The sequence below is a fragment of the Arvicola amphibius genome, chromosome 6 (assembly GCF_903992535.2).
Source record: "Arvicola amphibius chromosome 6, mArvAmp1.2, whole genome shotgun sequence".
In the NCBI taxonomy this organism is placed as follows: domain Eukaryota; kingdom Metazoa; phylum Chordata; class Mammalia; order Rodentia; family Cricetidae; genus Arvicola; species Arvicola amphibius.
In genome coordinates this window covers 33,709,789-33,722,930 of record NC_052052.2, presented here as the reverse complement: position 1 = coordinate 33,722,930, position 13,142 = coordinate 33,709,789, and the positions used below count along the sequence as shown (strand labels likewise).

Here is a 13,142-nt window from a genome sequence, read left to right as displayed (position 1 = left end):
GCCTGCCAAAGTAGAGTACTATGCTCAGCACAGAAAAACTAAGTGACTCCTTGGACCTTAAGCCGTATCTGTATTTGAGCTTTGGCCTTTCTGAGATCATTGATCGTTAGTGCTGTTCTTGCCGCTTAGAAGCCAAATTTGGTTATTCCTTAGGTAAGTGTTCTAAGAGCAGGCTAGTGAGGTATATTTAAGATGCCTAAGTAGACCAGATCTATAATAGAGTAGCCTGTGTTTTAATCGTTTACCTTATGTTACAGGTCTCATTGCTTCTCTTAATTTTAAAGTGGCACAGTTGGTAATTCTCTATTTAACCTACACAGAAATTTTTCTGTAGCCAAAGGCAAACCGCGTTTACTCTCTGCCTGAGTTTGACAACTCACAAGGCAGGGATAACGATACCAGCACACTAGTTGTTAGAGGTCTAGTTATTAAAGACCTTTGATGTAAAAGAAGGACTGTTGTTGTATGTTTTATGAAACAGAAAACATGCTACAACAAAGAATAAAGTATGATGAAATCCCCTGGAAACAGCTTATTAGAAAAATTAAATAAACATTCTATTTTTAGATGTGTAAAAAGCTAAACACAAGTTATTTTCAGTTGAGCGTTTGATGTCCTCATCGTGTTACAAATCTCTGTCAGTCGCTCCTGGAACCTTTCATTTTGCCCAAGGTTTTGTTTTTGTCAGATTTCTATCTGTCTGTTTGGAAAAGGTAAGTATAATTTGGTCAGGGGAGGATCTGAGAACTTGGTCCTGACTTGCCTACAGACATTTTGTAAGTGGCAGTTTTCTTCTGATGAATGCTCTGGTGGGCTGCAGTATATCCCTGAGGATCGCTTCTTTGCTACCGCTCTTAGTGAAAATTCCAGGTGTTACAGCGGAGACACACTGGGGTTTTCTTTTTTCTCTTTTGGTTTTTTAAGACAGGGTTTCTCTGTAGCTTTGGAGCCTGTCCTAGACTGACTCTGTAGACCAGAGCTGGCCTCGAACTCACAGAGATCTGCCTGACTCTGCCTCCTGAGTGCTGGGATTAAAGGTGATGCCCAGCATCAGACTGGGATCTTCAAAACCTTTTGATTATTATTGTTGGGTTTTTTTTTAACTTCTCACTTTGCGAATGTGCAGTAGAATGTTTTCCTTGCTTCAGTAATCTCATAGATCCACAGCTTTAAGTGTTTCTGTCCTGTTGTCTCTCATTGCTACTGGATGGAAATCTGATCCGTGGGGTGGAGCTGCTATAGCCTGTATTTCATTTGATAAGCCATAATTTCCCTATAGGCAGCCCTTTCGTGGAACAAAGGGCTGTAGGGTAGTGGGGACTGATATAGCTAGGAACTGGACAGAAGGAGTAGACTGTCATCACAGATGTCACCGGTGGGTAACAAGTATCCTGTTTGACTTAGACATCTGGAAGCTCCTGTGAAGATGGCCTATCTTACTCTAAATCATAAGATGATCCCTGGACCCACGTGGTAGAAGGAGGAAAAACAATTCCCACAAGTTATCCTCTCACCCCATATGCACAACATGACAAATACCCCACTCCACAATAAAATAAATAGAATTTTTAAAAAATCAGTCAACTCTGAAAAATGTTGAGGATGTTCTGAGTCCTCTAGATATTCAGCCAGGATCCAATTGTTTCATTGACTTATGAAAATAAGTATGCACATACATGTTATTAATATGCAAATTTGCATAAACATAAAAATTTAGTAAATAATATAAATTCATCTATTTATGCTTAAAGATTACTATTTTATGGTATCTTTGAGCAAAGAATTAATTATGAGAAAATTGGGGCTAGAGAGATGACTCAGTGATCAAGAGCACATACTGCCCTTCCAGAGGACCTGGATTCAATTCCCAACATCCACGTGGCAGCTCTCAACCATCTGTAACTCCAGTTCCAGGGAGTCTGATGCTCTTTTCTGCTCTCCATGAACACCAGGCACACATGTGGTACATACACTTACATACATGCAAGCAATCTGTCATACACATCAAACAATTTTTTAAATAAATAAGTATGGAGAAATTAGAAGTTAACTGAGATGTATAGAATCTGAGACTGTGCTTGTTGATCTAGTTGTATGATGTGATTATTTGTTTGGTTTTGGTTTTTCGTTGTTGTTTTTGTTTTTCAAGACAGAGTTTCTCTGTAGCTTTGGAGCCTGTCCTGGAATTTGCTCTGTAGACCAGGCTGGCCTCGAACTCACAGAGAACCATCTGTCTCTGCCTCCTGAGTCTGGGATTAAAGGTGTGTACCACCGCTGCCCAGCGTATGATGTTTTTATATGTGCGTTCATTAAGGTAGTTTTTATTTTTAAAGATGTTTGAAGACTAGGAAGATTTTGGGGTCTGGACTAAGGCAGTGCAGTAGAAATAAGGAGGAAAACCAGGGAATTTTAGAAGTGGAGTCTGGGTAGGAGAGAGAGAGTTTCAGGCCTGTATGCCAGCAAGGTGTCTGACTTCAGGCCTGGATAGTAGTGACAGTATGACTGAGCTAAGGGACACATGAGCAATATTTAGCTCTGAGCCTACGGATTATCTTTTTTTTTTTTTTTTTTTTTTTTTTTTTTTGAGACAGGGTCTTATCATGTAGCCCTTAGTGGCCTCAAAACCACAGAGATCGGCCTCTATGCCTCCTGGGTGCTGGGATAGAAGGCTTGTGCTACCACACCCAGCAGTCATTCCTCCCTGCACCTACCACCCCAGTCTCAATGAAAATGAACTAGCAGCAGTTGGCCTTTTGCTATTGGAGACTACAGACTGGGAATTTTTTCCAAACCATTTTCAACCAAAACTAAACCAGTAAGGTCTCTGTTACAGTTAACTGTGGAGCTTGTAAAAGCCTACAACTTCTTTTGGAGATTAGATTGAGTTGGATCACATAGGAAAATGTAAATTGACTGTTTCTAGTTACACCAAGTAGCAATCCTTAGTTTCAGATGGGTGGGGATAGAGTAGGGAGTGGTGATTGGGGTCATAGTCACTGTTTGGAAAGTAGGTGGGTAAATGCATGGTATTTTACCAAGCCCTGACATTTTTTCCAGGGTCCTATGCTTTTCTTTTTCCTCGGTATAGGAAATCATGTCCAGAGTGTATTATTTATCACAGTCTCTGCCAGGAAACAAAGCTATTGCAGTAATTCTCCTTACCTCCCTCTTCCATCACCTCCACACAGACAAGCATCTGGTTTTCTGTTTAACTTTTGAGTTTTTTTCCTAGTTTTACTCAGTGGTTTTGGCTTGATTGAAAATGTTCTTGTAATGAGATATATCTGGGCTTTGCTGTGGCAGTGTAATTGAGTTTTCTGAGCTTGATTTGTTTGCTTTAATCAACACTAACTGGCAGCAGTTTGTAGTTTGAATTCCTGAGTGTCTTGAATTCTTCCTGAATACTACAGTGATGTTTTCTCTTGGAGACCATGTATGTTGGTATACTCTCAACAAGGCACACATTTATTGGAGACCACGTATGTTGGTATACTGTCAACAGGCTCACATTTATTATCTTCCAAGCTGTGCTTTTTACCCTCACCATTACCCTGGCTTCTTTAGGCACAGTCTTCCAATGAAGAGTGAAGACTGTTGGAAGAGAGAGTAGGTGGGTCTTTGGAGACTCGGTATCTGCATAAGAGGCTGTTAGTGTTAGACCAGGACTGATCCTTTGACACACAAGGCAGTTGAGGGCGGTGTGTTCAGATTAGGTGCATTCTGAATCACAGTTGCTTCACGGTCCTAACAGTCCATGTTTATTCATGACTTACGGTCACATATAATCAGTAGTACTTCTGACTGATTAGTTTTTCCAGTTTGTTCCTTTAGACTTTTCTTCTAGGATCTCCAGCTTTTGGATGAGACAGCAGCTCTCTCCTGGAAGTGGTGGAACAAACACTAAGAGGAGGATGTTTGGTTTGCTGTGACTCCTACCAGTTACATTCTCTGCACAGTCATGAGGGCTGGAAACCCACTCTGTCAGTGTCCTGGGCCCTGTTTCTCAGACGAGGCCTTGCTTTTCCCACTGAGAACAGATGGCAACCAGACATTGAAGGGAGGGGGGTTGTTCCTTGTAATCCTTTGGGATTTTGTATTAATATTGTGTGATAGAACTTTTCCTGGGGAGACATATAACACACACACACACACACACACATCTACTCACCTCTGATAGTACATCCATGACAGAACAAAGTATGATATCACCAAAGTCTGACTTGGTGAGCTAATGAATTGGGGGGGTTTTATTTGTTTTTTGGCTGGCTGGCTGGTTGGTTGGTTGGTTGGTTGGTTGGTTGATTTCTCTGTGTAACAGTCCTGGCTGTCCTGGAACTCACTCTGTAGACCAGGCTGGCCTCAAACTCAAAGACCTCCACCTGCCTCTGCCTCCCAAGCGCTGGGATTAAAGGTGTGCACACCACTGCCCAGCTGAGTTTTACTTTTTTTATTAACTCTTGGTTTTACTTACAGGGGTATGGGTAAGGGGTTACTTACAGGAGCAGAAATAACTCAAAGGTAGCTGTGTCACCAAGGCTCTCCTCAGCATGGGTGACAGCCCACAAAAGCTGGGAAGCCTAGAGCACAGTGCACTGCCTGGTTTAACCGGTTGGAAAGTGTCTTTCCAAGTGACCTGCATAAACAGCTTCCAGGCAGCTGGTCTGGTTTCAGAGTTCTCTTTGCAGCTTTTTTTCTGGAGTCTTCCTTGTAGCTCAGCTTTCCTTGTCTAAGAGGGACTGTCACCTTTCATTGTTTACTCTGGCATGGAGGGCCCTAGTGCATCTGTTCTGTTTGGTTGGGGGAGCACGTGACACACAAAGAAGTCGAGGACAATGACAGCTGTTACACAATTCAGTAGGGAAAAGTTGTCTAAGAGCAAAGAGAAGTAAGCCTGCAGGCCTGCTCACAATTATACAAGACTTGCTTGTTTGGCATCCTCAGTGATGACAGATGCTGGATAAGGTCAGCATTTATTTCCCAAGACAGTTTTGTCACCACTTCAAGGACAGCTGCATCAGAGCCGTTTTCTTTAGTTTGAGGTTCACTTAATTTGATTAATCATAAAATAGTCAACGTATAAAAGCAATCATCTTATTAAGGCAACCTAGAAAAAAAGATTTTCGCTCCAGCTGTCTTCATTATAATGAAGTGGAGCGACTTCTGTGCTCTCGTACTGAAAATGATATGCCAAAAAGTAGGATTCTGCAGACTTTTTTTCCTCCTTGGCTTATATGTATAGATGTTGTCTGATTTCTTTTGTTGGGGGGTGGAGTTCCTGATCTACCTGCTTCTGCCTCCTGAGTTCTTGAATTATAGGCATATGCTACTACACCCAACACAAAATTACTCTTTTTGAGTAAATCAGCAAGGTAATACATAAACCAAAATACTTCTTTGTTTTTGGTGCATGGTCTCGCTACTACAGCCCAATCTAACTTCTAACTTGTAGCAATCCTCCTGCCTCTGGCTTCCAACTGTTAGGATTACAGGCATGTGCCACTGTATTTCGCTAAAAATACTTTTATTCATAATTTATTGATCTATTTTTTTCCTGTTGATCTACTCAGCTAAGACTTGGCTCTTTTAAGAGCGAACACCATATAAACTAGGCCTGGTGCACATACTGTAACCTCAGCACTTAGGTGATGAAGATAGGTCAGAGTTTAAAGTTATCCTCATCTACATACAGGAGTTCAAGGTCAGCTTGTCTAGACACCCTGACTCTAAATAAATAAATATTGTCAAATATTTGAAGAGAGATTTTCTCAATTTTTCTTTTCTTGTACTAGGTGGCCAGGCTGACCTCTGAACCTGTGATCCTCATGCACAGCCTTCTGAGTACTGGGTTTACAAACAAGCATGCGCTGCCATGCCTGGCTGCTGTTGTCTTTCTTCATAACCTCACTCTCCTGCATGCGTTCACTTTCTTTTTTGTTATGTATTATTTTTTAAAAATTTTATTAGCATTGATATTTTGTCTGCATGTATGGCCTTGTTAGAGTGTTGGGTCCCCTGAAACTGAGGTTACAGACAGCTGCAAGCTGCCATGTGGGTGCTGGGACTCCAGGTCCTCTGGAAGAGCCACCAGTGCTCTAACCGCTGAGCCGCTCTCCAGCCCTGCGTTCACTCTCTTCCTTACTGTAAAAATGTTCTGTTCTTTCAGCTCTTGTGTCTTTAGCCCTTTGCCATCTTTATGGCCTTGCACTTGGCACATTTTAGTGTTTACTTTTCCGCTACTGTTAGAGTGTGACACTCTAGCTCTTATGTGGTATCCACAGTGTGCGTTGTAGGACAGGTCTCTTGTTATTCTCAGTGCTGGTGCTGAATCCAGGGTCCTGTGCATGCTATGCAAGCATTCGGTCACTGAACTGTACCTCCAACCTAGATAGACCTACGTTGATTTCAGACACTGTGGACTAGAATGTCCCCTAAGTGGGTCTTCAAAGCAGTAAAGCTCTGTGTTTGCAGCACTGCTCAATAATGCAGGTTCCTTAGTTACACAGACGTTTCTGCTTGTTAACTCTTAGTTGTATACACATTTTCTTCATGTATGAAGTACAACTGCTAGTAGTTCTTACTGTGTTATATTCAGTTGTTCTGAAAGCAGAAATGATGTGTGCAAATCCTGGTCAATAGTAAGCATTCATAAATATCAATTGCCATAATTACTTTCTGTAAAATTTTATTAGATCTTTATTTATTTTGTAGGTACAGATATGTGATGCTAGTCTGAATGAGTACGTCAGAGGACAACTTGGAGAGCTTGGTTTTCTACTCCTGCTTTCTGGGTCCCAGGGATAGAACTCAGGTTATCAGGGCTGGTATCAAGGCACCTTCCCCACAGCTATCTTGGTTCTAGTTTCTTTTTTGAGACAGGCTGGCCTCAAATTTGCTGTGTTGCTAAGGATAACCTTGATCTTGCTGTGTTGCTAAGGATAACCTTGATCTTTTGAGCCCCTTCCTCTTGCTTGAATGCTGGCTTTACAGCCTTCTGTCTCCACACCTAGGTTTAGATGGGGTTAAAGACTGAACCTATGGCTTTGTGCATCCTAAGAAAACGCTCTACAACTGAGCCCCTGGTAGTAGTCTTCATTGTAATTAACTTGAATTATTGGGATGGTAATCAGAAACTCCACCATTATGGGAAAATACTTTCTTCAGTGATTTGCTTATTTTACTGAGGGAGTGAGAAAGATGATTTATTGCACACGAGTTACACTTGGTCACAAGTGAGGACAGAAGTGTTAGTGCAGAAGACCACAGGTCCAGGGCAGAGGGCAGCGGACTGTATTGGTTGTAATGAAGGCGTCAGGTTTCTCAGTGTCTCTGTGAGCAGATGGTGATGTCCCAGGTCCACTGAGACTTATAACTGACAGCAGCACACGGGCCAACAACGTGGGCCAGCGCCCCGCCCTTCCGTATCCCTCAATCTTGCTCCTGCAGGCTTTGTGGATACACAAGCTAATTTACTTGCCCCTCGGCCTCACCTGTCTCCTGCACCTGTGCATTCGCCTCTTCCACTTCGTTTTCATGATGGGGGTTTTGAGGAAGATGGGGCTATGGCCAAGAGACTCTTCATTCATTGTTGTTGTTGTTGTTGATAGAGATTGGATGTAGAAATTCCTCCTCCTCCTCCTTCTTTTCTTCTTCTTCTCCTCTTTTTTTTTTTTTTTTTTTTGTGTTTGAAAGCACGGTTTCTCTGTGTATTCCTGGCTGTCCTGGAACTCACTCTGTAAACCAGGCTGCCTTGAACTCTGAGATCCACCCGCCTCTGCCTCCTGAGTGCCGGGATTAAAGGTGTGAGCCACCACTGCCCAACTGAACGTACAACTTTACACATGCTCAGTACTTGCTTCATCAGTTATTAAATGCCTAGTGCATACTAGTCACTGATTGCAGGAATGGACCTCACTTTTCTTACCCATAAAAATAGAGGCCAATGCCATTAATAGCATCAATACTGTTTATATGATGTTGTTACAAGATTAAATGGGTTCTTAGTATATGCCTCAAATTCTATTGTAATTGTTCACTGCCTAGAATGTGAATTAGCAAAGAATGAGGTATTATATTATTTCATAACGTTAGCAGAATATTTTTGTTTTTTTAATCTAGATTTATTTTTACTTTATGTATCAGAGTGGTTTGCCGTGTGTGTGTGTGTGTGTGTGTGAGAGAGAGGGGGGGGGGTGAATGCCTGGTGTTCATGGAGGTCAGAAGAGGTAGCAGATCCTCTCTGCTACAGCCATGTTGGTACTGGTAATCAAACTTGCAGGTCCTCTGCAAATGTAGTAAGTTCTCTTAACTTTTGAGCCATTTCTCCTGCTGATTTTTTATAAAGGTATTTTTCCACTGGGCGGTGGTGATACATGGTTTTAATCCTAGCACTCTGGAGGTTGAGGCAGGTCGATCTCTGAGTTCAAGGCCAGCCTGGTTTACAGAGTGAGTTCCAGGACAGCTAAGACTACACGAAGAAACCCTGTCTTGAAAAACTAAAATTAATTAATTAATTAATTAATTAAAAAGATTTTTTTTCCCAGCCATAGAAATAGACAGTGTAATAGTTTTCATAGACTGACCCTAAAAATCTGGTGCCAGAACAGAAGTGTCTTAGGGCTGCCCGGCAAGGTTCACAAGAGGGCAGCAGAGAGTTCAGATTCTGCCCTAGCACAATTCCATTAGGATAACCCCATTTATTTTACCTTTTTTTTTCCTGTTCAAATGAGATTAGAACATACTGTGTGGTTTGTATATTTCTAAGTTGTGATGTGCTTGTGAGCCATTATTTTTTGTGATGTTTACTTTCCTGTCTTCATTTGACAGACAGATGTGTTGGTACTGAGCTGCGATCTGATCACAGATGTTGCTTTACATGAGGTTGTGGACCTGTTCAGAGCTTATGATGCAACACTTGCCATGCTAATGAGAAGAGGACAAGATAGCATAGAACCAGTTCCAGGTCAGAAGGGGAAAAAAAAAACAGGTAAGGTAGATTAGAGTTGATTTTATAATTATTATTTTCATTTATCCTTTCATATAAGAAACATTTATTTGGAACTTGCTATGCACTGTAGATACTGTGCTAGGGGTTCATGTCATAAAGTCAAGACAGTCTCTGATGCTTAAATGTTTAAACCTATTAAATTTTCTTATATACTTTTGTATATGGAAAGGGGAATTCAAACTGTTTGCATTCTATTTAAGTCTCGGATAATTGAATACATGGCACCTGTTTCTCTCTCTGTGAGGAACTGGCCCTAGGACACATGGATGAAAGCACATGCACATATCCACACTCTACCAAAGCTCTCTGTACTCATCCCTATATATAAAATGGTATAGTATTTATATATAACCTGTGTATATTTTTAGTATACTTTCTCGTGTGTGTGTGTGTGTGTGTGTGTGTGTGTGTGTGTGTGTGTGTGTGTGTGTGTTTTACCTGCAAGTATGCATGCAGGAATCAGATCCCCTGGAACAGGAGTTACAGACAGATGTGAGCTATCTTGTGGGTGCTGGGAATTGAACCTGGGTACTCTCCAAGAGCAGCCAGTGCTCTTTACCACTGAGCCATCTCTCCAGTCCTTGAGTATCTTTTTTATTTTTTTCAAGGCAGGGTTTCGCTGTAGTTTTAGAGCCTGTCCTGGAACTAGCTCTTGTAGACCAGGCTGTCCTCGAACTCACAGAGATGTGCCTGCATCTGCTGGGATTAAAGGCGTGCGCCACCACTCCTGGTGTTTCTTATATTTTAGCTTTAGGAATTATTTGTTGATTTCCTACTCAGGAACTTAAAGATATAGGTCTGTCTTACCACATCCTCTGCTCCTGTTTTTAAACTCCATACAGCTTCCTAATGTGGCATTGGAATCATATTATTAACTAGCTAATTAATGGTTATATTACTATGATTGTATGTAGTATTCACAGCTGAGTTGTGTACATTTTTCTTTCCTGTTCTTATTTTCCTAAATACCATCTTGTTTTATTGCTTGCTTGTTTTCTTTGTATTTATTACTAATCCAACCCCAGTTCCAGTTGTTCAAATGTCCTATAACTACATTTTAGCATATTAGATAATCCTTCAATTCAAATTATCTCCTTTTTTTATTGAGACAGTCTCACTAAATGACAGTCTCATTGTAGCCCTGTTTGGTCTGGAACTCTGAATGTAGAACAGTCTGGAGTCTTACAGAGATCCTATCTGTGCCTCCCAGATGCTGAGATTAAAGGAATGCACCTTGTTGGGCACTGTTTTCCCCCAGTGGTGCTAGTAATCAAACCCAGGGCCCGATTTACTAAATCTCTCTGTCTTTTTGTCACATCTTAAGTCAGAAAATAAAAGAAACCCTTGTCACTTAGATCGACCTATTTCTGTTAGTCATGGAATGGGTTTGTTTGTTTGTTTGTTTGTTTTTGGTTTGTTTGGGTTTGGTTTTTCACTAAAGGGTCTCTCTGTGTAGCTTTGGAGCCTGTCCTGGCACTTGCTCTGTAGACCAGTCTGGCCTCAAACTCGTAGAGATCCACCTGTCTCTGCCTCCCAAGTACTGGGATTAAAGGTGTGCGCCACCACCGCCTGGTTCTTTCAAGTTTTTTTCAAAAAGTTACCATTGTGCTGGGCATAGTGGCCAACACTTTTAGTCTCAGCACGCAGAGAGAGAGGAGCAGATCTCTGTGAGTTCAAGCCCAGCTGGTCTATATAGAGAGACCTTGTTTCAAAAAAACAAAAACAAAAAAGAAAACAACCTTTTTGAAATCTCTTATGTGAATTACTAGTGTCAGTTGCCTGCAGAAACTGTCCTGGCTTCTCATATCCCAGGATCTTATACTAACATTTCCTCTCCAGAGCTCTTGTCTTTTGTTTGGGGTTTTTGTTTACTTGTTGAGGCACTATGCCCAGCTGCTTCTCTTTTCTTAATCTCTTTTTTGTGGAGGGAGGGAATGGGTTGGTTTGAGTGTTTTGAATTGGTGTCTTCTTATATAGTATGGCTGTGTCCCTAAACTCAAGGTCCTTCTGCCTTGGTCTCCCAAGCAGAAAGAGTACAAGAATGTGCTACCATGTATGTAGTATGTGGATCTTTCCCTCATAAATGCCATTGCTTAATTTAGTGCTATGGGCTAATCTACATAAGTTTGCCTGCATGTATGTCTGTGCACTGTGTGCATGCTTGGCCCCAAAGAGACCATGAAAGAACTTCAAGTCCCTGGAACTGGAATTACAGGTGGTTGTTAGCTTCAGTGTGGATGATGAGAATGGAACCAGAGTTCTCTGCGAGAGCAGCCAGTGCTCTTAGCCCTGAGCCATCTCTCCAGCTCTACCCAGTCTTTATTCAGGTGGCACTATTTGTTAAATTTGGAGCAGAATAAGGACTTTGGCTGCTCTCAATCTGTGGGTGCAGTTTCTCTAGTAGCTCCACCTCTTTTCTTTGCTTCTGCTGCACTTTGGCTCTTTTCCTTTATTTCACTTTGCACTTATTTGTGTATTGTTTATTTATTTATTTTGATTTATTGGGCAGGGGCTCTCTATGTAGCTCTTGCTGTCCTGGAACTTGCTATGTAGACCAGGCTGGCCTCAAACTCACAGAGACCTTCCTGGCTCTGCTCTGCTTTGTTCCTGACTTTACTTCTCTATCGTGATGACTGTGGTTTCTGCTCTTGTCCCCCCACCTCCTTTAGCTCTGTTCTTCAGATTTAGCACTGCTCAGAATGTTTCCCTGCTTCTTGTAAGAAGCTTCAAGCACTGCTTCAATATCATCCGCCATTTTCTCTACTGCCTGTTCAGGCTCAGGTACCTGGTACTAATATTCTGAAAGAGACTGTTGGTGGTGCTGGAACCCACAACTGTCACTGTTAGCTCAGAGCCCACCTGACACCTCAGGACTGAGGAAGGTGTCCAGGGGCTGTGAGCGCTGGCTTCTCCTTCAGTTTAGTTAATGGCCATGACTTGTTTGCCATCAGCGGGTTCTAACTGTGGAAACAGAAGCTACCAGGTTTCTGGAGCCATAAACTTGGGACGGATTACTTCAGCTATCCTCCCTTAGTCAAAGCTGGTTACTGCCCAAGGTGGTGGCCCACCTTTAGTCCCAGCAGAACCGAGCTAGTTGCTAAACCAGACCAAGAATTGTAAAGGATTGCAAAGAATTGGGAACTAACCATATCTCCAATGGTAGAAACTGTGCGTTTATGACCTTCAAAATCTGAAGTATAGACTGGGTTTCCTTTGAGTTTGGTTTTCAAGACAGGGCTTCTCTGAGTAGTCTTGACTGTCTGGAACTCACAGTGTAGGTAAGGCTGGCCTTGAACTCAGAGATCCACCTGCCTCTGCCTCCCAAGTGCTGGGATTAAGGAAGTACACCACAACAACCTAGCCAACTATTAGGCTGTTTTTTAAATATGGTTTTCTATTGTTGTTTGGGACCGGGTCTCAGCATGTAGCCCTGACTACCCTGGAACTTGCTAAGTAGGTTGGGCTGGCCTTGAACTTGCAGCAGCTCCCTACCCTGTCTCTCCATTCTGGCATTATTACCTGCCATTGCCCATTGCTCCTGCCTGTGTAGTTTTGATTTGTTCTTAAGTTGTGTAGCATGTTTGTGTTTGTATAATGAGTAAATATGCTTGTCATTTATCCTCTTTGTCTGGTTTTGACCTCAGGATCCTGCTGATGTCATAAAAGGAGTTAAATTCTGAACTCCAAATGTACCTTTTTTATAGGGTAGGAGTACAGATTTACTGATGGAGTAGTGAATGAACGAGTAAGTGAACAACTGTAGAAGAGAGAGAAAAATCCCGGGCGATAGTAGCACACGTGTCTTTAATCCCAGCACTCAGGAGGCAGAGGCAGGTGGATCTCTTGAGTTCAAGGCCAGCCTGGTCTACAGAGTGAGTTCCAGGACAGGCTCCAAAGCTACAGAGAAACCCTGTCTCAAGAAAAGAAAAGAAAATCTATTAAAGCCAGGTGGTGGTGGTGCACATCTTTAATCCCAGCACTCGGGAGTCAGAGGCAAGAAAGAAAAATCAATCAGAGAAATAAATCAAGTAGGGAAAAAGGAGGAATATTTGAATATGACAATTTTTAAAAGTGAAAGTTTATAATTTTGCTTCCTTAGCCTTGTTTGTGTAGTATTTGGGTAGACATTATGAAATTA

At 41.9% G+C, this 13,142-nt stretch overlaps 1 protein-coding gene across 1 annotated transcript in view; it reads left to right on the top strand.

Moving 5' to 3' along the window:
- Nucleotides 1-13,142, top strand: part of Eif2b3 (eukaryotic translation initiation factor 2B subunit gamma) — a 64,349-nt gene that overhangs the window by 15,140 nt on the left and 36,067 nt on the right. The window contains exon 4 of the mRNA XM_038335057.1: nucleotides 8,824-8,983. Coding sequence (XP_038190985.1) covers nucleotides 8,824-8,983 — 160 coding nt within the window. The remainder of the gene's footprint in view (nucleotides 1-8,823; nucleotides 8,984-13,142) is intronic.